This window comes from Parasteatoda tepidariorum, chromosome 6 (assembly GCF_043381705.1).
Source record: "Parasteatoda tepidariorum isolate YZ-2023 chromosome 6, CAS_Ptep_4.0, whole genome shotgun sequence".
Lineage (NCBI taxonomy): Eukaryota > Metazoa > Arthropoda > Arachnida > Araneae > Theridiidae > Parasteatoda > Parasteatoda tepidariorum.
In genome coordinates, this window is record NC_092209.1 from 74,840,662 (window position 1) to 74,868,088 (window position 27,427).

A 27,427-nucleotide genomic window follows, 5' to 3' on the forward strand; every position below is an offset into this window, starting at 1 on the left:
TCGAAAGAAAAACTATGAAAACCTTAAACATTACTTTCTTCACATATATGCCATAATTTTGGTTCTGGTTAGATCAGTGAAATCAATTCCCCAAAGCCTATAATGATTAGCACTAACTGCCTTCAGCACTTTTAAATCCTCTCTTTTCTAGCAGGGTAAAGTCCGTTTTTCAACGACTTCATTTTTATCAGAGTCTTTCAAATGTATACTTTTTCCAATTAATCACATTTAAATTGTACATATAAAATATATTTTTGCTAAAAAATAAAAATGCAACATCAAAGACATTTAGTATTTATAATATTTAGAATTTATAAATAATTAAGTAGCATTAGTTCAAATAAATACAATTATTAAAGGAAACCTTAACCTAATTAACATTTTCATTCCATTGTCAGTATATAATTACTTGCATATAAAATGCAAAACTTTGAATTACATATCTTAGTTTTATAACAAAATTTTACTCTTACCTGAGAGCATAGTTCAAGCAACGTTTTAAAGTGCTTGTAATCAGATACGATTTTCAAATTAGGACCAATGAGTAATGACTGGGGATATTGGAGTTTTACCATGCTTTCACTTTCTTGATTAAAAATAATGTTAACTAATTCATACATTTGGTAAACTAAAGTTTGCATCATGTAAGTATCTGGATGACAAAATTGGAGCACAAATGGAAGAATCTACCAAAAAGAAATAGAATTAATTTAATATGCATCAGGATAGTAAGAACAATTAAAAAGTTTTATAATTGTTTTCAAATTTATGGGTTGTGATAAACAAATCTTAAAATTTTAAAGCACTATAAACGAAACTTTAACGAGTTTAAGCAAAGCAGTCAATTGAGAATAAATATTATCAATGAAAAATGCATTTTACAAATACAAGACGACAAAAAAAAAAAAAAAAAAAAAAAAAAAAAAAAAAAAAAANAAAAAAAAAAAAAAAAAAAAAAAAAAAAAAAAAAAAAAAAAAAAAAAAAAAAAAAGGCATTTTTGAGATGCGTAGTGGTAGCCATGAGCAAGTTACAACACTGTAGGATAGTGACCTTCAGCAAGTAAACACCTTCCCATTTTAGTAACAATTGAATGGGCAACAGTGTATGTTTGCCATAAAAAGGTGTTATAAAAACAGTGATAGTTTGGAAGCCACGCAGTAGGAGTTCCAAATACATTTATTTTCATTGACTTAATTGCCATAACATTTATTAGATAGCAGTCAACTGAAAAAAAGCAATAACTACTGCTTTGATCTATATTACCTATGATGGATAATAATACAGCAAAAATATTTAATAATACAGTAAATATATTATCTAAAAAAAAAGAAAAAACACTGCACTAACTACTACTGCTTTGATGTATATTTTCTTTGATAGATACTTTTGTTTTTTAATATTTTATATCCGTTGTTGAACAACCAACCCAATTTTGGGTTCACGACTACGAATGTTTAACTCCGTAGCCTTGCAATTTTGAGTCAGTCCAGAAGACAAGGAAACTCCTGGATACCCCCAGAGGTATGATATGTTATGGGAACATGGAGGACTTAGTGACTCGACAGATTTAACCTGCATCAGTCACCGTTTACTACACGGGAGTCTTCGGTCAGCGGGCATCGAACCCACAAACTCTTCTTGGACACGGGCCCAGTGCCCTACCAACTAGGCTATCCCAGCCCTTTGATAGATACTTAGACATTAAAAACAAAAAAAGGCACTAACTACTGCTTTGATGTATATTATCATTGATAGATACTAATACATTAAAACATGTCTTTTAACTAAAGTAGAAAAGATGAAATTAATAACAATATTTACCTGTCCATTTTCCCCTTTCATACAAATTCTGATACCAAAGTTAAATTCATCATTTACAATTTCCACCTTATTCAAAAATCCAGAAATTTTTCTTGAAGCCTGATTTCCTTTCTAATAAAAAAAAATTATCTTTTAACATTTCTTTGGAAGAAATACGTACAGACCCATTAAAATAAAACATTTTTTTAATAAAAAAAATGTCTAATAACATTAGTGTTAATGACAGCACATTTTTCTATTAATAAATATCATAATAAGGTAATGACTTAAGAAGGTTAGACTAAAAGTACTCAAAGAACTGTATTTAAAGTAGGTTAAGATAAAGTAGGTACTTTATTTACATCACACTAGAGCTGCACAATGGGTCATTGGTGACGCAGTGGGAAACATACCCGGGGAAGAACCAAAAACATGCCATCACAATTTTGATCCTCTTCAGAGGGGATCTCATTTGTAAGGTCACTAACTCAAATTAGACAGAAATCTGAAGGAGAAAGAAATTTTCTCCAGACCTCGGTACCCATGGTACAGCTTAGTGACTTACTACAAAACTTTCCGATTCCACAGATTTTACAGACACGTATATCACACACACTTAGAGAGTCTTAGAGGAGTGGAGGATTGAGCCCTGGCCCCTCCGAACTGGAGTGTGATTCTCCAGCCACTGGGCATTTGAATAATTTGACATTTAGTGACATTTTTGAAAAATTTAAGATTTCCAGGGAAAGACATCATTATAGTCTTATTTCACTAATCATTCATTCATTTTGCCAAGTCTTTTTATTTCTAGACGTCAGTGGATAAATGTGATAAATGACAATCTCTGAGTGCTTTTAGAAGGAAGCAAGTTTAAAATGTATTCGGCAACAAAAAGTTGATGAGAATCCTTAGAAAGTGTCAAGATTTTATTTCCTTTTATAACCGTCTATTCATAAAACCATTTTACAAATATAGACATTTAGTGACATTTTTGAAAAATTTAAGATTTCCTGGGAAAGACATCATTATAGTCTTATTTCCCTAATCATTCATTCATTTTGCCAAGTCTTTTTATTTCTAGACGTCAGTGGATAAATGTGCTGAATGACAATCTCAGAGTGCTTTCAGAAGGAAGAAAGTTTAAAAAGTATTCGGCAACAAAAAGTTGATGAAAATCCTTAGAAAGTGTCAAGATTTTATTTCATTTTATAATCATTGTTGAACAGCCAACCCAATTTTTGCGTTTAAGACTACTAATATTCAACACCGTAGCCTTGTAATTTTGAACCCAATCCAGAAGACAAGTCAACTCCTGGATTAAGTCTTGGGAGAAATTTGCCTTTGTGGAGGACTTTTTGAAAGAACTAACCTGCATATGCGTTACACTTAGAAGGAAAACCACTGAAACCTCCCACGGTTAGCCTGACAGCAAGGGGACTCTAATCCATGATCTGTCTACCACTGAGAATATTTTACAACAACACTGTGGTCGGTGCAAGCCGAATGCGGATTTCGTATCGACCAGCCATCGCTAGGATTCGAGCCCAGTTCACCTCATTGGAAGGCGAACGCTCTATCCTCTGAGCCATCACTGCACAAAATGCCAAGATTGCAAATACTAGAGAAATTAATAGTTAAAAAGAGAGAATTTATAAGATTTTGTCAGTTCGAAGCTTGCTTACAAAAATATAAATAAAACATAATGCTAATTATCTATTGTCAATGAATTAACATTTAAACTAATTTGTTGGAATTCAATAATGTTAGAAACTTCATTTAACAGTTGAAAAGTGCCTTGAGATGAAATGGCAGTGGATATCAAATAGTGAAAACAAGTTCGATAATAAAAAGGATATTTAATAACTGTTTTAGAATGTAAAATAATGTTATAAGTCACATACATCAAAATAAAAAAAAAATTGAATAAGATGGACGGAAGTAATAATGATGTTAATGTATATAATACTTTAAGTACAAATAGTGATAACATGTTCATTAGTTAAAACGGGATGTTTAAACTTTAAAGCTCATTTGCTTATATTCATTATAATAAAATCGTCATCCCTACAGCTCATCAGTTTATTACAAAAGTAATTTATTTGAATTATATTAGAAAGTAAAATTAAATGCATCAAAATAAAACATGAATAAGATGGTAAGAGAGGATACAGCTACGTATGTGTCCAATATGGAACTGCTGAGTTTGTTACTTTAAATAGCTTGTTTTTATTGTCTTAAAACCTTTTACATAATAAAAAAAGCACATTTTTTTTTGTAACAATAAAAAATTTGTTGAATTATCTTCATAGAAATGATTTATGCACAATAAACTAAATTAGTCGGCTCTGCTCTTTATTCACGGATGCTACCTAACCCCCCAAAGATTTTGGATCAATTATAAAAATCTTTAAAGCTAATTCCACTTTAAAAAATTAAAATTTTTAGTGTATAAGTTATTGAAATAAAAAAAATTTAAACTGAAACAAATGACATGCAATAGGAAAACAGAAACGAAACAACAATTATGTTTCTAGGAAACAACATGTATGACACATGTTTTCAATGTTACATCTTTTATAAGAGCCATCAATGCTCGTTCTACGAGTATGATTTTTTAAAATTATACTTAAATATGTAACAGCATAACTAATACTCGTTTTTCAATGAATAACACTAAAAATGAATAAAATTATTATTAATGAGCCTGCATAATTATATTTAAAACATAATATAGAATACTTTGTTTGTAGATATGAACTATTTGCTTTAAACCTCTTAATTCTTCTCAAGTTATAGTTTTGTTTGTTTTAGCTTTTCGTTATATAGGAGAGAAAAGAATTTCTATTCAGGAATTTGTAAAAAAGTACATTTACACTTTCATGCTTATGACACCTCACACGCTTGATGTTTTAATTCTTTGTTGCCAACCCAAAAAAGAAAATAGCATTTTCTTTGTCAATGTGTAAGAGAAATATATATATATACATGTAATAGGAATACACAATTTTTACTTACATTCAAAGGAACATCAAAATATAACTTTGCACCTTCATTTTGCAAATAGTATTCTGGCAAGAAGTCACATAAACATAATGTACTAAAAAACAATATACAGATTAAATAAAGTACAAAGTATATCTCAAGAAATTTAGTTAATGTATTACTTTAGAAAAAACGATTACTTTTGAGTTGGTTGCCTCTCGATGACTCTTTGGATACTTTTTCTGATGACAGTAGAAATGTTTGCTATTGTTGTTGTTTTGAACCTTGAATGAAAAATAATTTTTTTTTTTTAAGTGGGCTAAAATGATAATGTAATTTTTCTTTATTATGGGCATTATTTCTGCAATTTGTATACTGTTTAGCTTGATTTAACAGAATGTAATAGAAAATTACATAAAAAGATTTATTACTTTGCATTTTGGTTGTCATCAACATGATGGTCACTAAATGTGTGTAAAATTTCCGTAATTTCAGCTTGCAATGAATCCTCTTTGCTTCGCTCAAACTGTTTGGAAAGCTCTTGGCAAGTTTCCTTCAAGAATGAAAGATCTCCTTCATATAATTCTTGAAGTTTCAGTTTAGATCTTCCCAGGAAGAAGCCATGCACTTTATCTTGTAAACGTTCCAACTGAGAGGATAAACGAAAAGATGACATAAAAAGGATAATAGTTCAAATTAAGAATTTTGCACAAAGTGTATAATAGTATTAAATATTGGGTGTACAAATTAGTTCGGTCCGTTTTTAAAAAATGGCTCTGCTGTTATGAATGTTATACAGTGACAGCTGGTTTCGGTGGTTTCAGCGAGGTTAAGCACCTGTCAAAAATATTCAGTTTATATCGCTTTGAGTTTCATACAAAAACCCTGTTTTTTACTTTGTTGAACATGTCAAATTTTAGGTAATGAAGCACCATTTGCGGGAGGTTTTATGTTTGTTCTTTAATCGGAAGAAAAGTGTAGCTGAAGCGCATCGAATGCTTGTAGAAGTTTACGTTGACAATGCTCCAACTGATAAATCATGTAGGGAATGGTTTCGACGTTTCAAGAATGGTGAATGATAAATAGTTTTGTATACTATGAGCTGCTACAACCTGGTGATTCCATAACAGGCGATCGGTATAGGCTACAATTGATTCATTTGAGTTGAGCATTACGAGAGAAAAGGGCGGAATACGAGCAAAGACATGATAAAGTTATTTTTTTGCATAATAACAGTCGGCCTGATGTCTCAAGAGTCGCAAAAATTGTAAGGAAACGCTCAAGTGGGATATTTTATCGCACCCGCTGTATTCACTGGACACTTCTCCTTCTGCTTACTGGTTGTTCCGACAGATGCAACATGATTTTGCAGGTCACTAGTTCACTTCGTTTGCAGACATCAAAAATTGGCTCCTAACTTGGATCGCCTCAAAAGACTGAGACATTTTTTCGAGATGGAATTCGAAAATTGCCTGAGAGGTGGGTAAAAGTAGTAGCCAGTGATAGACAATACTTTGATTAAACTGTTCATTCATTATGTTCTGAAATAAATGCATTTTTGACCACAAAAAAACGGACCGAACTAATTTGTACTCCCAATATAATTAATACAATAGAACAGTATTAAATAATACATATAGTATTAAATATAATAGGACAGAGTAAAAATATTTTTTTTTTCAATTTTAGTTTTGTTACAAGAAAAGTTAAAAATGTTTTTTGAAGTTAACATACAAAAATGTACATTATTTAATAGATCTACATCTTCTGGATTCATTTTAGGTTCTAAATCTGTTAAATTTTCTCAAGATGCTATTTTTTCCCTATAATATTTACTTCCTTAATTTATAGCACAGAAAAGCACTTTACAGTTCAGTTTCTAGCTCGTTTTGAATTTATAGCATAGATTAGAAAAAACGCAACGTCTTTCTGTTGTTTCTTTAATTTCTGATTTTTTCTTACTTGAAAGTGTTGCTAGAAAATTCCTTGTAAACAAAAGATAGTTGCTGAGAAGTGGATTAGTTATTATCAGCTATTATATACAGGTGGTTTATAGTGAATAAAGTAGAATAAGTTTTTTGAATCCTTGTCAATAATTAAGTAAAAAAGCACACTCATTAAAAGACACAAATCATAATTTAAACAAGAGAAAAATAAAAACGCGATTTCAACCTAATAAATCAAATGCCGTAGATAGGACTAAACATGACGCAACAATTTCGATTCTCTGTTAAAACTTAAAGATGTTTAAAAAATCACTTTTCTAACCATGAAACTGATTTAGAATGTTACAGTCCCCTTTTCCTTCGTAATTTTTCACTAGATTTGCAGTGTTTTTAGTTTTTGCAGCTTATATATTCATTTGAAACTCATAATGTGGACTTAATTCATTATAAACAGTCTAAAAGTATATGTTAAAAAGTTGATTTCTGAAACTGTGAATGAAACTTAAACTACTTAATTGGCACCTAAAAAATGCTTATAAATAAATCTGAAATATTTTGAATCTGATATTTAAAATAAATCTGAAATTTACAAAACAAACAAACTTGTGGGAAAACAATATTTTCAGGCTAGAGCATTTTTTTTAAACGTAACCTATATTTTAGAATTCTGGCCTAAAATGAATTAATAATTATAATCAGATCAAGAAACATATATTTAATAATAAATCCTAACACTAAAATGAAATATAAGTTAATTAAACGAGCAGCAAAATTTAAAACTTGTTCTTTTTAAGTTTGTAAGTTTATCAAAACTAGTTAGATCATCCAACAACTGAACTCATGATATAATATAATCTTACTGTCACAGTAACTATCTTAGACGGTGTCAAAATTTCAATGTTTAAATGTTTTTTTCTATAGTTTTCCAGACAGCCCAATGTGGGCCGATGCCTTCCTCTGAAGATTTCTCCATAACGACTTCCCATTTATCTTTGATCTTCATTTCTTTTTATTAATTACAAGAAAATCACTCTTCCATGCTTTCTTGTTCCAGTGGGTCTAAAAAGCAGTATTTTTTTTTATTGTATTGCCATCACTCATTCAAATTACGAGGGCCATCCAATTCATTCTATTTATTTTTATGTATTTAATAATATTGGGTTGTTATAACTCTCGTACAGTTCAAAGTTAAAAAAACAAAACAAAAACAATGTTTCTTTAGTCATACTACAAAACAGGTTTTGTACAACACATCTTCACTTCCAACAAACATTTTAAAAATATATATTAAAAGTAGTGATTAGAGAAACCCTCTAGAAGTAAGTAACCAAGATACATTGATCTGAAGTATAATAATAATATATATATATTCTTACCTTCATAGAACTTATCTTGAAAGTGTTATTGACTACTTTATCATTGTAACAAAAAATATTTTTAAGGCAAAATATATAAAACATACCCCTTCTCCAAATTTTCTTAATGTAGCACATTCCTTGGGATTAGACTGTTCCATAGAAGATATTAATTCTAGAAAAATAATCGAAATTTAAAACAAATGAATAAAAAGGGTAAAAATTAAAATGTACTCATCTGTGTAACTGGAGGATCAAACAGAAAACCAATGCCAAAATTGATTAGTAAATAATAAAAAAAAATTTCAAATCACAAAAGAGTGCTGTTTATTTGGCGGCTGATTAAAAATTTTTTTATTATTAACCAAATACTAAATCAAGGACTATGAGCTTTTCCCACCTTTTTCAAATTCTTTAAAGAGATAACAAAATTGCTTCTTTTATCCCTGGTTGTTCTATAAAAAGAAAGACTTTTCGCCTGTCTTTGCTCTTGTTTGTTCATCCCATTTTCATTGAAGGAGAGAAGAGATTTCTTGTAATGAAACAAGCGTCTTCTTTTTCCAGGAATAAGAAAAAGAGATGTTTTTCCCCCAGTTTAATTTGCTTTTGAAACGTGCGCTAAAGCACTTGTCCTGTGCGTGGGGGAAGTGTTTTTCTACAATGTGAATGTTCTGTCGATCAGCAACATCAAATGTGCCCATCTACGGACGTTATTCTGTAAATTTTTACATTAATTTAAATTTGGTGTTTCCTTTATTTACAATTGTTTGGAAGGATGTGTTAGTTGTCAACAGTGAGCAGGGCTTTCAAATGCAGCATCTTCATTCCTTATGCCATAAGTTAGAATTTGCATTTCTTAAGCTCAGAGTCAATCACAAAAGTTGACTTTTGTTTCGATTGTATGGGCATCATCGAATGGAAAACGGAAAGATGTATGTCACTCATATTTTGATTGCTATAGTATTTTCTATCTTTTGTTGTGAACACATGTGTTCACATGTAAATTTGGTGTTTCCTTTATTTACAATTGTTTGGGGGAATGTGTTAGTTGTCAACAGTGAGCAGGGCTATCAAATGCATCACATCATCATTCCTTATGCCATAATTTAGAATTTCTTAAGTTCAGAGTTAATCACAAAAGTTGACTTTTGTTTAGACTGTATTGGCATCATCAAATGGAAAGATGTATGTGATTCATATTTTGATTGCTATAGTATTTTCTATCTTTTGTTGCGATTACAGTACAGAACGTGTTATCCAGAAATCAGAAAACCAAAAAACCGGAACGAAATTCAATAAATTTTCCATGCCATTTTTTGTAAAAAAATGTTTTTTTCCTCATAAGATTTTAGGATTTTTCTTTCTTTTTTGAAAGATGTTTACCTTGCCATCATTTTGGAAATAATCATTAGTGTATTACTTCATCGTTTTTTCTTCTTTTTAAGATTATTTCCAACTATTTTTGTTTTTTTTTAGTTGGGTTTAACAATAAAAAAAAAGGCTTTTTGTATCGATTCAGAAAACCGGAAAAATCAGTTATCCGGAATAGCGATGGTCCCGATCGTTCCGGATAATCGGTTCCCTACTGTACTTCACATGTTTGTGAACGTTTTTACCTGATATCATTAATCATGTTAATTTTTATGTGTTTTTACATAAATTTTTACATTGCTCCTGAAATCATAAGCGGATGTGAATTTTCAGTGAAGTTGAATGTCCAGATAATGTAAACTGCCTTTTTTTCAATTAAGGAATCTTTGCAGTCTTCATGCAGTCAGTGTGTGCTATTTATCTTTTCAGTCCATCTTCTTTATCACCATGGAAAGGGGTTCACAAGTAGAGCAACATTGGACATTTGATAGCACAAAAGAGTAATGCTATCTGTAATAACATTTTATGAACCCCCAAAGGGTTCATGGTGGGGGAGGATGTTTCTGTTTAAAGTAGTTTGTGCTGCCATCTATATTTCATTTTAAAAAGTCACATGATTAGTAAATGTTTATTTTATGCTTTATGTAGTTTAGTTCGCTTTAAAATGTAGTACAAAAAGGTAGCGTGTTTGTCGTGTTAGTATTTTGTGTTCGTCATTAAAATATGATATCTGTATATGCTATCTGTAATAAGATTTTATGAACCCCCTAAGGGATCATGGTGGGGGAGGATGTTTCTGTTTAAAGTAGTTTGTGCTGCCATCTATATTTCATTTTAAAAAGTAACATGATTAGTAAATGTTTATTTTATATTTTTTGTAGTTTAGTTCGCTTTAAAATGTAGTACAAAAAAGTAGTGTGTTTGTTGTGTTAGTATTTTGTGTTCACCATTAAAATATGTTGTTCGTAATTGTTTTGGGTCGTCAGTATTAATTATTTAGTACCCACCATCCTTACATCAAAAAATTAAGAGTTAAAACACTTGAAAAAAAACATTGCCCTTGCATATGGTTAAGGCCCATAAACTGTATAACTTAAAAAAAATCAGTAAAAAAGTGTGAAATTTTTTAAAAAAAGTATTGCAATAGATTTTTTTTAAAGTCGTCCAATCATCCGAATTCGACTGGCCGGAAAAATCAGCACTCTCTCGTATTGTCTATTTTCTATAGCAAGAACAACTAATACATTCATTTAAGTAAAAGATAGGGAGAAAAGAATAAGATTGGATAACTAATATTTAGATACATCGTTGTATATAGAAAGCCATAATTGATTATCAGTGCTCTTGTATCTTAAATGCAGGTGGAAATTCATAGTTCTATAATTAAAAAAAATATATATTAGTAAAAATTTAAAAAAAAAATCTCCTTTGGTTGTAGAAATGAACCAAGAAAGTTTGCAGTTTGTTTGTGAATTATGAGTCTTAATTTAAAATTATCTAAAAAAAATAATGTTTATTTATAAAAATGTTTATAACTACAGTAGAGTCCCGATTATCCGAGTTTCCGCTTTAACCGAGCTATCAAATATTTCAAGGATTTTCTTTGTTCTAGTTTATTTTTAAAAAAACAGCTGAAAAATAAATCTGAATTTCATCTTACAAACACTCAGAAAAACTAAATCCAACAACTTGGTCTGATGAAATTATCGTTAATATCGTCAATAATGATAATGAATCTAGCGAAGATGATGAAGACAGTGATTATTANTATGGCTGAAATAAAATTCAGCAAGCACCTTACAGGAACATCTTGCAGTTCCCAGGCATTGACAACATGCTGTCCTAAATGCTCAAATCTTTGAGCAGAATAGACCTCACAATCACAGAGTATGTGTCGTGATGTCTCTTCCTCTAGATGACATCCCCGACAAAGAGAATTTTATACCACAGCCACCCAAAATATTAAATAAAAAAGCTATATTATTTTTGTTTTTATTTACATAAATCGGGAAAAATGCAGGTTTGTTTACGATTTGACTAAGGGCTTTTTTTTGCAATCATTTGATATACAATACTTCTGTTGCTAAATACACTAGAATGGCCTACTAAGCGTAAGAATACTGATAGTTTCTAGGGACAGCAATCATATAAACAATTAATAAAGAAAAAATTAGGTAATACAGTGTTGAATTACAAAAATTATCACTTCTTACCTTTGCTGGAAATCATAGATCTGCATAACTAACAATACATAAAAAAAATCTTACCTTCAAATAGCTAAGAGAAGTGATACTAAAGAAATGATAAAATATAAATTACCAGAATTTTACTTGATCAACTAAGAATTCATAAAGAATTTATCAAACAAGTAGGCATTGATACTTTTGCTTTGTCTTTCTAGTTAAAAAAAATGAAGTAACAAGCAAGGAAATAAAATAGTCTATTGATCCTAAAAGAGACTTGAATAATTCAAAAAACTATTACAATTACAATAAAAAATAATAAAGCACTACACATATTTAAATATATGAGGGTCATTCAAATGAAACCTGGTCAGTGTGTCCAACTTTTCATTAGACATAATGGGGCACCACATAACTACGTTGATGGCGACACCATCTATTGGTAGAGAGACCGTAACATGCACAATGTTTGATGTTGCATAGAGACAGTGTGGTTGCACGTCAAAGAGAAGGTGGTCACACAAGTTATCGTTCACTACGGAACATGCAGACAAGTAAGCAGGAACAACGAGTTTTGGTGGGAAAAGCTGGAACATCCACCATACAGTCAAGACCTTTCACCGAGTGACTTTCAAGTTTTTATACCTTTAAAAAGGGCGGACGATGACGTGTGCGATTGGGTCCAGGCCTGGATCCGACAGCAGCCTACCAGCTTCTTCAAAGATGGAATAGACCGGTTAGTGTCGCAATGGGATAAATGTGCCAACAGTTTTGGCGACTATTTTTGAGTATGCGTACTCCGTATAGCTATATTTGTGAGTTATCAAAATCGTTACCGTTACTTTACACTACAGTTACTTAACTAGTGACCGGGTTTAATTTGAATGTCCCTTATATAAAGTTTAATAAATCCGTATTGTAATAGAATTCTCATTTAATAGGTTTAATAAACTATAATAAATCCTTTAAATTTTCTCCTTACCAATGACCGTTTTATTACATGTCCTACTTTCCTTCAATACATATAATGGCATGTATACAACTTCAGGATAGGTTTTAGCAACAATTTTTAGTACATTTTCTGCATTATTTGTTTCATGCTGATTGAGAGATGCAATTAATTGAGGTATCCATGGCAACCAATAAGAGCAGGGCACAACTTCAAAAAAAGATTCCATGCATTTGAAATTGTAGAAGGAGAAAACAGAAATCACCTATAACAGAAATAAATTGTAAACACTAAGTTCTGTAAGGAATTCCTATGAAGTAGGAACAATCACAATAGTGTTTATTTACTCTCCCAGAAGCAAAGAACTTCACGGGCAATCTGCCGAGTGTGTTTATGTGTGTTAAAATACTTTAATTCATGTGCTGCACGTTGTAGGTCGAAATTTCTTATAAGGTAAGAATGTATACTCCTACAACAACTGAATTACTACAAGTGACAACTTAAAATTTGAGAAAATTTTTGTAAAAGTAACATTCAAATGAAAAATATTCTTGATTTTAATAATTTTTAGCTTACTTAAATAAATTAATATTTAGAATTTTTTTTTCATTTTTTATTTTATTTTTAAAAAGGAACTTAATACCAGTTTAAATAAAGTTTCTAAAACTTAAATTAGAAACTCTACCTGAAACAAAATAATTTAGTAAATCAAATGTTGTTCTAAAAGCTGAAGTAGAAAGTAAGGAAAGTCTAAAAAATTGTGATCCAGCATTTGGAAATTTCGCCAATGTACTGCTGCATCATTATCTTATAAAATCTCAAAAAATGCCCACAACAGTGCATTAAACTGAAACTTACAAGAATAAAAAGCAAGAAAACGCGGAAGAGATTGTTTTTTTTTAAATTTAACTTTGTCTGCAATTTTTTGCCCTTTAAAGTTGTTTATGTCAACTGCAAGGCCTAAATAAACATGTGGCCCTCTGCCATGCTAGTTGCGTTACTGCGTTTACTCCTTAAATAGTATTTTGGTCAGATGAAAAAATACTTCCTTAGAGGAATATTTTAATAAAAAAACTAATTTGTTTTAGTGTCCTTAGAAAAGGCCATTAAATTAACAGTCACGTGTGCAGCAAGAGTAGATTCCTTTTATTCAAGTTATTCACTTGTCTGAAACGTGAGAGAGGGAACTATAGTCATGAAGGAAAAGGCTGCACTATTGCCAAACCAACATAATAGAATGTACTGTATTTCAGAATTTCTATGGATTTTTCCTCCATAAATTATAAAGTCAAACACATTTTTTGTGATTGTCAGTTCAGTTAAAAAAATATAAAAGAAAATCTACTAACAGGCAGAACCCCCAAAGTTTTTAAATTAACCCCTTAACGATCGGTTAATTTTAAAGAAAACAGTCATAAAAGTGCCTGTATTATTAGTCATAAAGTAATTGATTAGTGCTGACATCTAGTTTAAAATAAACTAGCTATCTACAATTACCTTAAAAATATCCTGGTACTGCCACCAGGTGTGCAAAATGAGATATTCTAGGCAAAAGAAATGAATTAGTTTTATCCTTATTGGCGCGTTACTACTGAACACCCCAGCCCGTAAATTTCATGGGAGCCTAAAATAGAGGGAGAAACCTCACCCCGTCATTTTCACGGGAACGAGAAGGAAGGGGTTAATATGTTCGATTATTTTTCCCAACCTAATGAAGAAAGGGACTTAATTTTCCATTTATCTCACAAATAAATAGAGTTTTAAAATAATTATCTCTTATTAAAGGTTTATAAAAACAAATAAACTATTACCATTGAAATAAGATGCAAAGATTTCTTGCCATCAACATAAGTACAGGCTTTCAATAAGTTATGGACAACTTTNTAATGACAAATGTAGTAATGTTTATTTAAACATTAGCGTTCTATTTTTTTATCAATAAACTTAGTAATATATTTGTAGAAATTAAAGGAGTTCCATTTTTAGAATTCATTCAAAAATAAAAAAAACATTTTTTTTACAAAAAAAAATTTCTATTTTTATCATATGAACAATAGATTTATCGAAATAAATTAACAATGAAGAAAAGAAATGTTTTTATTTTTTTTTATCATATCATGCAATACGAAAATTCATTTTAGAATTACGAGGCGCATCCAGAAAGTGAGTTTCCCTATTTTTTTTTTTAAAAAAAGAACTCATACTTTCTGGAACATATTTTTTGGCAACAAGTACAGCAATGTTTCAGCTATTTTTCAACATAGCCACCACCAGAATTGAGACACTTGTCGTCTCGTGGGATCAACTTTTGTATCCCTCTGTCGTATAACTCTGCCGCCTGTAAATGGAACCAGCGTGTGACAGACGTCTTCAGCTCTTCGTCGTTGCCAAAGCGCTCACCGGAGGACAGAAATTTCTTGAGGTGCAAGAAAACATGAAAATCGCTGGGAGCAAGATCAGGGCTGTAGGGTGGATGATCAAACAACTCCGAGCCAAATTTTGTCAACAGCTGCTGTGTGTCGAGATGTATGTGAAAGAACATTGTCATGGAGGAGCACAACTCCTGCAGTAAGCATTCCACGCCTCTTGTTTTGAATCGCACGTCGCAATTTCTGCAGTGTTTCACAGTAACGGTCAGCGCTTTCTGTTTAACAACGTGGTTCCATTCACAGGCGGCAGAGTTCTACGACAGAGGGATACAAAAGTTGATAGATTGAGAAAAAGATTGATAGAAAAAGATTGAATACAAGTGTCTCAATTCTATGTTGCTATGTTGAAAAATAGCTGAAACATTGCTGTACTTGTTGCCAAAAAATATGTTCCTGAAAGTATGAGTTCTTTTTTTTAAAAAAATAGGGAAACTTACTTTCTGGATACGCCTCGTAAATTCTAATAAATAAAAAAACTGTAATGCCCACAGAATGAAAGTAGGAAAAAATTTAGTCATAATTAAGTAATATAAATTTAAATTAAATATTTTAATTGAATAAAATTTATAGGTTTTTAACAAAAGCCTAAAATAAAAACAAAACTGTGATAGTATAGGAAAATAAAATTCAATGCTTATTTTGTAATGTACTTTATTATTTCATTTTATTAGTTAGTAGATTTTTTTACATCGTAAAAATTTTCCTTTTTTTTATCCTAAAAGATCACTTAAACAACAAAAAATTGAAATCTAAACTACAAACAGTGAGCTGTTTAAAAATTCACGTTTTCCGCCATTTTATGAATTTCTCAAGTTGCAATAACATTGCATTTAAATTTGGGATGTAACGAGTATTTGGCCCTTCTGTGAAAAATTCAGTTGGTTGAATGATCAGTCAAATATTCGGCAGAATATTTCTTAGAAATGTATTTTTCAAAGTTTTTTTATTTTTGAATTTTTATAGATATTACTTTTTTTTAAAAATTATAATCAGACAAGTCATTTTTGTCATTTTTTCGATACTTTGAGAATTGAGAAGGATTTTCTTCTCCATTTTTTGCTGCTTTTATTGTAACCCAGCATTTTAACAGAACGTCCCATACTATTAATTTATTATCACTCTTTCCCTGTACTGTAAAATAAATAAGCAGTAACATAGAAAAGTGTGATTTTCAGTATTAGAGTTTTGTTTCTGGAACTGAGAAAAATTTGTCTTTTCTGTTTTTCTTTCTTAGGTATTTTTATTATGACTCAGCATTTTTTTTAAAAATAAAGTTACTAATAAAATTTATTTTATAGCAATTTTTTTTATTCTAAAATTATGGCAATGAGAAAAATTTAAATTGCGATTTTCAGCATAAGAGTTTCATTTAAAAAATTAAGAACGTTTTTTCCAATTTTTTATTTTCTTTTAATAAGAAAAACTTTTTTTAGACGTTTTTATTATAACGCAATAATTTTTAATAGCATTTCTGTTGACTTAATTCTTTTTTTTTGGCTTTCTCTGGTAACTGGAAAACTGAGATGTTCAGCTTTAAAATTTTCTTTCAAAAATTAAGATTGATTTTTATGCCCTCTGTTTCGCTTTTCGACATTTTCAAAAACGTTCTTGATTGGCCTTATTTTTTAGAGTAAATTTATGAATGCGTTTTTCCAGAATATATTATTCTGAGCATTGAAATTTTAATTTCAGTGTTGCTATGCTGCTAAAAGATTTTGCTATTTGGCCCCAAGTGTACTGCGTTCAGTCAATTTTTCTTTTTTTTTTGCCGAATATTTGGTTTTTGACCAAATTACAATTCTGTACCACATTCGACCAAATCATGTTCATTGCGAAAAAAAACGAAGGAAAAATAACTAGGATTTACAATAAAACTGCATCGAAATACCGTATCAAAAAGTGATTATTTCATTGCGCGTTTAACAATCACGTGTCGTAATAACATCATAGTTAAATAACGGGATCGTCAAAATCACGTGGAAAAGTATAGAAATAATTGGGGAAAAAATTACTTCTATTTATGTTGAACTCAGCAGAATAAAGCGTGTCAAATGAACAACAAAAAAAAAAAGATAAAAAATCACTTAGATTTAAGATGAAATCATCACAAATAAAGTGCACCAAAAAATGATTATTTAAATGGACGATCTGAAACTCGCGTCGTAATAAAAATTCGGGATTTTCCAAATCACGCAGAAAAGCGAAAATAACTGTTTTAAAAAAATCATTTATATTTACGATAAAATCGGCTTAAAGAAAGCGCGCTAAACGTACATTTAATAAAGAATCTGTTAAAATTGATTGTGTCAAAGCGTGATGACTTAAAAGTGCGATTAAAAATTGCCATTTTTTAAATTTTTTTTACTGTGTTTAGAAGCTCTTGTGGGCCGCACTTCAGTAGTCGAAGGGCCGCAGTTGGCCCGCGGGCCACAGGTTGTGCACCCCTATTTAAAGGAATATTTTAATAAAAGAACTAATTTGCTTTAGTATCCTTAGAAAAGGTCATCAAATTAATATTAAATGTACTTAAAACTTCTGCAAGAGCTCGGAAAATCAGTATGCAAAATGTGAGTTTAAATTAACAGTCACTTGTGCAGCATGGGTAGATTCTTTTTATACAAGTTACTCATTCGTCTGAAATGTGAGAGAGGGAACTATAGTCATGCAGAAAAAGGCTGCTTCCAAACCAGTAGAGTATAATGCACTGTATTTCAAAATTTCTATGGAATTTTCCCCATAAATTATAAAGTCAAACACATTATTTGTGATTGCCAGTTTAGTTAAAATATTAACCCCTTCCTTCTCGCTCCCGTGAAAATGATGGGGTGAGGTTTTGCCATCTACTTCTCGTTCCCGTGATATTCCCGGCTGAAGTGTTTAGTAGTAACGCGCCAATAAGTATAAAACTAATTAATTTCTTTTGGCCGGAAAACATTTATTTCTCATTTTACACCCCAGATAGCAGTACCAGGATATTTTTAAGGTAATTGTAGAAAGTTAGTTTATTTCAAACTAGATGTCAGCACTAAGCAAATACGTGTATAAAAAAATAGGCACTTTTATGATCATTTTTTGAAAATTAACCGATCGTTAAGGGGTTAAAAAAAATCTACTATCAGGCAGAAACCCCCCTAAATTTTAAATTAATATGTCCTATTATTTCTCCCAACCTATTGAAGAAAGGGTCTTAATTTTCCATTTATCTCACAAATAAATAGAGTTTTAGAGTAATTATCTCTTATTAAAGGTTTATAAAAACAAATAAACTATTACCATTGAAATAAGATGCAAAGATTTCTTGCCATCAACATAAGTACAGGCTTTCAATAAGTTGTGTACAACTTTCTCTGTGATCTCCTGTCTGAAATGTAATAAAAACATTTAGAAAAATTTGCAGATATAGCAATTTTTATCTACTTTTTTACCTGAATATTCTTTACCTACAACCCCAGATATGCAATGAAAACACCAAAATAACCCCCATAATGTGTATAGATATACGGGACTAAAAGTAGTATTTTTAAAATTAGATTTCTCAGGAACCATTTAACTGATTTTGCGATTTAAAATTACATTCTTTAAAATGATGAAAATAATTGAATACCATATAATTCACAAGTTTTTTTTGTCTATTATTAGATAAAATAATAAATATTTGAAGTTATATTATTCATTGACTTATCTTTGGATAAACGAATTTTATAAATTTATGAACAAAAGTTTTCGATTCGCTTAAAATAATTCTCGAGATATAGTGAAATATGCCACAAAGTAAAATTAGCATGAAGGGGTTAAAACTTTGGACTGCTCTCCTGACCAATCTATGAGAACCATATTTCCCAGATTACGGCTGCCCCCTATATTTGGGAGGTCAGAAATCCAAAACCTTAAAAAAAAATTACCAATTTTTATTTTTATTCAGAGAAAATACGTTTCTGTGCCCGATTTTTTAAAACTTAAAATATCGTCTGCACTAATTAATTGGCATATTTAAGGCCACCCCTTTAAACATTTTAGATTGAATTATAGGAACTGAAGATCCGATCATTAGATTACAAGTTATTCACGCTGGTCCTTTTTTTGGGGGGGGGGGGGCACTGTACAAGTGAAATTAACATTAAGGTACATAAAGTTCCAACTGATCTCCTGCCTGAAATACAGGGATCATATCTTACAGATTTTAACTCCTTAAATTTTGAGGGTCAAAAACTGAAATTTTCAAAACAAGGAGGCATTTTTGTACAGAGAAAGCATATATTTTTTAAACTTAAAATATTGTTTGCACTAATTATTTAGCATATTGAAGTTTAGACTATCAAATCATTAGAATTGCATCTTAGTGCGTGGAAATCAGATCAAAAATTATTAAAGTGATTCACTTATTATTTTGTGCATGGAAAATTTTAATTATTAAACAAATTTACAAAAATGCTTTTTTAAAAATAATTTGACACTATTATAATATTTATAAAATTACATTCTATTTACATAAAATAGATACACAAGTATACAAAATGTTGATCAACTTTTACACAAAATTTAAACTATGCTCCATATTTTGAGGGAAAGGGTCAAGAATTTGAATCCGTGGGTAAAAAAAATAGATATGGTCAGTAGCACATTTAAGTTTAAACCCTCGAACCATTAAGATTGCTTTTATGGTAAGTGGAAATTTGATCATTAGGTCAAAAGTTATTAATATGTTCAGTTTATTTTTATGCACTTTACTCTAAAGAGGATAAAACCCTAGCAAGATTAGGTATCCTAAAAGAAGATACATAAGATTATTGAAGACATAAAAGTAAAATTTGCACCTGTGTTCATAGTCGTCAATACGTTTAAGAAAATAACATCCAATCAACTTATGTAGTTCATACTGTTGGTGTGAAGAAAAATTGAAGCTTGGTCGGGGTAAAGAAAAATTGAAGCTTGCAAAAGTATTTCCAACTGGATCATGCTTTGCTAAGATACTGTAGCAGATAGTAGACAGCTTTTGATGCAAAATATTACTTTTACCTTTTTTCGCTTTAGTCAAGAAACATACTAAATTCAGATAGTAATCCCGCTGAAAGTAAATAATTTCAATTAAGTATAGAACAATTGTAAAAGAAACTCCCAGATGTTTTAAAAATGACTGCCAATGTGAAAATCAATTAACCCTTAGATGCAGAATTTTTGTTGATCGTATTTTTCATTATTTAGTACAAAATAAGCAAGAAAATAGTATATGTACCATTTTACTAATTTATGGTCATGGAATACAGCATGAAAAACCGATGTCTTTTTCTGCGTTAAAAGTAAAATCTTCCAAATAGTTTTTCAAATTTGCAGTTATTAATATCTAAGAGAAACTGTTATTCACCAATGAAATTTCTTTAATTTAAAATACCAATTATTGATACATTTTTGAAAATGAATGAAAAAAAAAGAAGACTGAAACTACCTTGTTTGGATTTCATATTTCAGTACAAATATAATTCGGATAATCTAACATATTTTTTTATTGGTCTTTTTTTAGAATTAAAAATGCAAAAATAGTTTTTGCCAGTAATAAGGGGGTCAGAAAAAATATATAAAAAGGACACCCAAGTCACATTTGCTTCTAAGGATTGTCCTGAAAATAATGGTTTTCTGTGTTTTGCTTAGGAAGCCATGCTTTGAATTGCACGTATTTGTGTTTTTAGAAAACACGAGAGTGATCTTTTTCAAAATAGCCGAAACTTGCAGTAGAAATGCTATGCAGTCTGAAGAGAAAATTAACAGATACTTGGGCAAATAATTCAACTGGACATGCTCTCGGAAAACATTGTTTCACAATTGTTTTTCAGTTAGCAGTGCAATCTGGTGAGATTAAATTATGTAATTTTCTGAGCTGATCAAACCATTCACTTATATTATTCCCCCGCTTTTAACTAATTTATTTTTCAGATCAACAATCATTTTTAAAACATGCAGATAATGCTATAAAAAAATCTTTTTTTTTTGTTGTTCCCTTTTAGAAAAATTCAAATAGATACAATATAAGAAACAAGATAGAACTCAAACCGATAACTAGAGAATGAAAAAACAAATATTATTTTTAGAACTGTGACATAGACCTAAAGGAAACAGTCACTTTTGTTGTTAGCTTTATATTTATATTTATTATATTAGCTACGAGCTTTTTAAAAAGTGATAATAAATAAAGATTATTCAAAATTATAATTTTTTTTTAAAGTTCATACATTTAACAAATAAAGTGAGAAAAATTCAACTTATTAACAGTCATAATTATAGAACTGAAGTCAAAGTTTTTAAAATAGGAATTACAAAATATTTAACTATAAGCCATGAAAGAAAATTTCTTTTAAGGGCATCAGGACAAGATATATGCAAATGTGCAAAAAAAGTACCTTTTGAGAGCATCACAGTAGGATACATCCAAATGGGGGATAATTTTCTTTTTGAGGGTATAACAGCAGGATATAGGCAGACGTGTGATAAAATTCGTTTTTTTTGAGGGCCATCAAGGCAAGATAAATGCAAATGTGAGAAAAAAGTTTCTTTTGTAGGCATCAAAGTAGGATACATACAAATGCGCGAATAAAATGCCTTAGATTGCAGGCAGGATACATGCAAATGTGTGAAGTCTTCTTTTGAGGACATCACAGCAAGATATATGCATATGTAAGCACTGACATGTAGTCAGGCGTGTAGTGTGGCATTCCTTGATTTCTAAAATGAATGTGGAAAATGCTAAAAAAAATCAACTATAGAGTTCTTGTCACAAGATGAATCTAGATCTATACTGATAGACATTCATCATGAAATAAACAAAATTGGAGTTTTCCTTTTGATCTGAAAATGGGATGATTCTGTAAAACTCTGACGCTCCTTTTGAAGTTAATCTTGAATGGTCAAATAGTTCCTTTTACTTCTTCAAGCAACATTAAAAGTGTTTTATGTTCAAGAAGGTTAATTAGTGGTATGACTGCCTAAATGTTCTAAGCAATTTTGCAAGACTGGCATAAGAAATCTGGAATGTACAGTTTTTTGATTGCCTCTTACCTTAATAACTTCAATGAAAATCCCCCCACATACTTATAACTTTATTTTAGGTTACTAAAGTATGAAAGTACTTAATTTATATCATATTTGGATATTACCCAATTAAGACGGCTACAGCGTTTACAAATTTAGACTTGCATATTATTTATTATCTGAAAAAGTTTCTGTTAGAAAAAACTTACCAGATTTTCTTCAGACATAGAAGCTTTATGTAAATAGTAATCAATTGATGCAGATAACTTCATCAACCCATGAATAGATGAGGTGCTAAAAAATTAAATTCATCTTTGTTAATTTCATTCTAAATGAATACCAACCATCAATTTCATTTAATAATAGAATTTAATGTAATTTAGACAAATAGAAAAACTAAAAATGTATTTGATACCAATGCAATTGATATTTGATACCAATGTAATTGACACTAACATATATACACTGTAAATATGTAGAAAATGGTTCTAAAAGTTTAGTCATTCACAACTCTTCTTCAAAAAAAAATTTCTAAATAATTTAAATAGTTAGGATTCAAACTTTCAATAAGAAAGCTTTTTTTCTTAATCTCTGTCATTCCTGTTGAATCTGAAATAGAAATGCTGAATTTAAAATAATTATTCTAAAGTAAACTAGTTATTCAGCTTAATTAAAAAAAATTATTTATGAAAATAACGCAGTCAAATGTAACGAAATCATAAAACGATTAAATAATATTTCAAATGATAACACAGAGATGAATATTTTACAGACCTCTATATTGATTCATACCACAATTATGAATTTGGCAAAAAACCAAACAAGCTGAAAATAGAAATCCAAAAATGTTATGTGGAAAAAAAATTTTTAAATACTTGAAAAAATACCTGAAATTTGAGCAAGAAAAAGTATACTGAAAACATTCATCCACAGAATGTTATCTACGTTTAATAAAAATATTGATGAGAAATGTTATTTATTTATTTAACTTGTGTGAGTATGAATCTTTATGCGTGATTTTTAAATCAGGCGAAATTCAATCTCGACAATTAATTTTAAAATTGCGTGATTATGAATATCGATGTTTTATTTTAAAATTGGTTTAATATAAATCTTGATAATTGATTTTAAAATTGCTGGAATATGAATTCTGAAGTATAATTTTTAGTCACTTGAACACGAATCATAACAATGGCTTTTAAATCACTTGAATACGAAACACAATATTTGATATAAAATCGTGAAAATATGAAACACAATGTGCGTTCTTAAATAGAGTAAATAGGAATTGAGATGTGAGATTGTTAAATCATGTGAATGTTATTTTAAATCATGTTTGCATTGGCAGGAAAAAGCATAAAAATGTATCTTCAAAAAGATAAACTTGCAGAGAAGAGACAGTTTTTTTTCTTCTTTTTATGAATAGTAAAAAATTTTCCGTGATGGTGACCAATTTTACACGAACGGTGTTTGCCTGTAATATATGGGCCAGCCTATGAGCACACTGAGTAAAAAGAATAATTATTGACAACGATAAAAATAATGTCAATTAAATTGGTAAAAAAAGGAAAAACAAAAATAATGATACCTGTGAATACGGTTCCATGCTATTTGTTCACAACCAACCCTCTTAGACATTTCAGCAAACTGCACCATATAGGAATTCACATAATGGATAGCAAGTTTCTTTTTATAAACTGTCTTCCTTAAAATATTTCCCCAGGTTTGAATCTGTTGCTGCTGATACAAACCAAGACAAAACGAAGAACATAAATCAATCGTCAGTGATGAATTGTGAATTGCAACAGAGTTTTTAATAAATTCATCTATTTTGGATAGAGTTGACGACCTTAAGGTGACCAATTCTCTATTCAAATCTGAATAGTCTGTTTTAGTTAGAGTAGTGCTCTTTATCTGTTTAATCCTCCGTATAATTTTATTAACGTCATTTGCTAAGTGAATTTGAGTTAAGATGTTGATGGCCTAAAAAAAAGACACATTTTAATAGAGAAAATATTTTTCTTTCTAGATAAAATAAAAAGGGATGAGAACAAATACGGACAAAACTGTACACCATTTGAAATCTTCAATAAAACAAACTGATTCCTAACTTTTCAAACATATTTAATTAAAACTAATTAATAACTATACTTTAATAAGAAATAAAAAAAATTAAAAAATCAATAATATTAAAATTATTTCTGAATGTTTTAAGTAACAAAAGTGTAACTACATAAAAAACAGTGTAAGGTAGCTCTATTATTTTTTGTAATTTATTTCAACAAAAAATAAGCACCTTTTAAACACTTTTCAAGCACTCTAATAACATTTTAAGCACTTTATAAGAATATCATAATTAGGTAGGGTTGGAAAGTTTTTGACAATTGACGATTTCATCTGGTTTTAATACTCATGTCAAAAAAAAATAATTCTTTTGGCATTGTTTTTGACAATTGTCAAGATTTTTGAATCATGTAAATTGAATGTTGTTTTCATAAGCTACGGTCTGACGATGTGCTGAAATAAATTGGGGTTGAACTAATAGTGAAAACGTTGAATAGAACAATGTGAACAGTCTCTTTCTGCATAATTTGTAGCGAAAATCAACATGGTAAAGGAAAAATCTGAATTTGGAAAAAGGAAAATTAAGCACTTTTTAAAAAAACTCAATGAAAAAAGCACCTTTAAGGACTTTTAAAAACGAAAATAAGCACCTTTAAGGACTTTTAAAAAAGTTACGCACCCTGTTATAAAGCAAGGTGGCGCATATAAACCATTCAAATGTATTATATGACCCCTTAGCCACGGGTTGTGCACCCACAATGCAAACAGTTGTTTATCAACTTAACAAAACAAACCCTAAGTATGACGCAATATATGACGTAAATTGAGTATATAAAAGAAATATACTTCTGTGTATTTCCTCAAACACATAATTATCAAATGTTTAAAGTCCTGGGAAATATAAAGCTAAGCCAAACTCTTTCCTAAATGGATATTTTTACAAATGTTTAGTATTGTTTCTAGTGGGGTAATTTACAAATTGCTGGAACTTACTGTATGACAGTAGAATAAGCGGAAACATTTTCTTTTGCTTATGCGGGAACCTTATTGTTGTTTTGACAAAAACCACTCTTTTGAAAAATATGAATATCATTACGTTGTACAAAGTTCTTCAATTTAAAAAAATGTGACCATTATTTTACTTTTAAGTTAAAGAAAATGATCCCAGAGTATTATCAATAGCAATAATTTTTTCATTTCATTGTTAACATTAAAGCAATAAGAAATCTTTGATATAAAATTTTTCAATTGTTTTTTAAATCCCATACTTTCGAGCAAGAATCATCTTTCTTTAATTTTATTACACTTTTTTTACAAAACAAAACAAAACAATGCCAAATTCCATAGTTTGAGATATATATCAATTATTTCCATTTATATTCTACTTTTAATCTAACAATAAAAAACCTATACATTTCATTTAAATAAACCTCAACTACTTTCTGCTACATGCATATTTTTAACTCCTAAAACAGATTAATTCTAACGAATATTCATCATACATCAAATTCAAAAATTTAATTTTCAGTATTCTAAACCAAGAATCACAAACAGTAATTATACATCCCCGTTTGGAATTGTTACAACAAATCAATTTTAAAGGTAAAGGAAATTTCTTAAAATTAATTTTGTTTGAAACAGTAGGGGCAAATATTTTAAATTCATTTATCATTAATTTTAATTATAATAAAAATTAAGTTGTTCTAGTTCGAAAATCTATTTTTCAATTCACAGTTTACACAGCATTTACTTATTACTCAACTCCAAGAATCTGATACAATAATGATTGCACAAATAAGAAACAAAATGACAGTTTCCAAAATAAAAGATAAAAAAACTTCTAAAAATTAAATAGTTTTTTTTTTTTATCTAACTACTATAATATCTGTTTTTCAGAAACTAAATAAAAATAGTAGAAAAATATTATTATTCCATTATCACTACTGTAATGAAAGTAAAAATATTTGAAATACCTGTAGAGATTTGCAAACTTCGTCAGGAAATAATTGCATTGGCAGTTTTTCAACACACTTTAAGGAACTTTGGTAAAAATCTTCATCATTGGCACGAATCTTAAGAAGTATAAATAATAATTAAAAAGAAAAACAGAATTGTAGTATTCACTACTGTAAGTGTGCAACATTTAGTAATGCAAACATTATTAGTGTAAAAATTTCTATTAAGCAATACACAAAACTCTATTTAAATTGTTATTCTTAAAGTTGCCATTACATGAATTGAGGCTTTTAAGCAAATATTTTAAAAACAGTTATGTTAGATTAAGTTTTTCCTATCTTATTTTTAGACAGTGCCCTCTGCTCTATGATAATTCCAAAAATAGCGCAAAATGCTAACAAAGCCACAGTTTTGAGAAAATAAAAAACCTTAGTGACATAGTTTAATAATTGATATGGCATTATCTGGTATCATAAAAAATTTGGAAACATTAAGAATTATTTATTGGTTTTAATGCTTTCCCTTTTGGTGGAAAATGTTTGCTAAATTGGAGATTTTAAAAATGCTACTAATAACTTTTAAAATAGTTAAGAGATCTGTTCTTTCTAGTTACCCAGAAAATTCTTTACGACAAGGTGGTATATATATATAATTAATAATTATAGCTTTGCCTCAAGTTTAAAGGACTTTTATTGCGGCTCTTTTACGTTCCTTGATGAAAGAGAGATTTGAAAAACAACCTTAAACATTATTTACATTGGGAGGATATTTTGAACATGCATAGCTATTGCAGGAATAACTTTTTGGGGTTAGGATGCAGGCGTCCCTAATATATTATGCTCTAATTACAAACCAAAAAATATATACTGGTATTTTTTAATTATAAAAAACAGTTTGATAGTTACTAAAGAAAACCTGTTGGATTATTATCATTATATTTATACTAAAATATAAAAAATACAAAAAAAAAAAAAAAAAACGTAGTTTGAAAAATACTTGTTCATTCAAATAAAAAAATTAATCAATAATTGATTTCGTAAATTAAAAAAATTTCACGAATTGTTTCTCTTACATTTCAATAAATGCAAATTTGAAAACTTATTGTTTGGAAGCCATGTTAGGAAGATTTTACTTTTAATCCACAAAATACATCAGTGTTTTATGCTGTATGCCATAACCATAAATTATTAAAATGCTAAATACAATATTTTCCGTCTATTTTTACCTAAATTAATTCAGAATAATGAAAAAAGTATAAAAAATGTGTTTCATAAAAATTATCTATATCAATAAAAATAATCTGCATTAAGAGTCTTAATTTAACATCTAATTTTTAATCTCATTATTTAAAAAAAATCTTAATAAAAAGTT

The 27,427-nt window shown here is 29.5% G+C and overlaps 1 protein-coding gene across 1 annotated transcript in view; it reads right to left on the minus strand.

The window, feature by feature from the left end:
* LOC107455334 (transformation/transcription domain-associated protein) overlaps nt 1–27,427 on the minus strand; it is a 166,289-nt gene that overhangs the window by 23,570 nt on the left and 115,292 nt on the right. The window contains exons 50-59 of the mRNA XM_071182634.1: nt 26,074–26,172; nt 23,625–24,019; nt 22,246–22,330; nt 19,831–20,081; nt 18,290–18,377; nt 12,621–12,852; nt 8,192–8,259; nt 5,215–5,432; nt 4,984–5,067; nt 4,817–4,898 (exon numbers count right to left, since the gene is read on the minus strand). Coding sequence (XP_071038735.1) covers nt 4,817–4,898; nt 4,984–5,067; nt 5,215–5,432; nt 8,192–8,259; nt 12,621–12,852; nt 18,290–18,377; nt 19,831–20,081; nt 22,246–22,330; nt 23,625–24,019; nt 26,074–26,172 — 1,602 coding nt within the window. The remainder of the gene's footprint in view (nt 1–4,816; nt 4,899–4,983; nt 5,068–5,214; nt 5,433–8,191; nt 8,260–12,620; nt 12,853–18,289; nt 18,378–19,830; nt 20,082–22,245; nt 22,331–23,624; nt 24,020–26,073; nt 26,173–27,427) is intronic.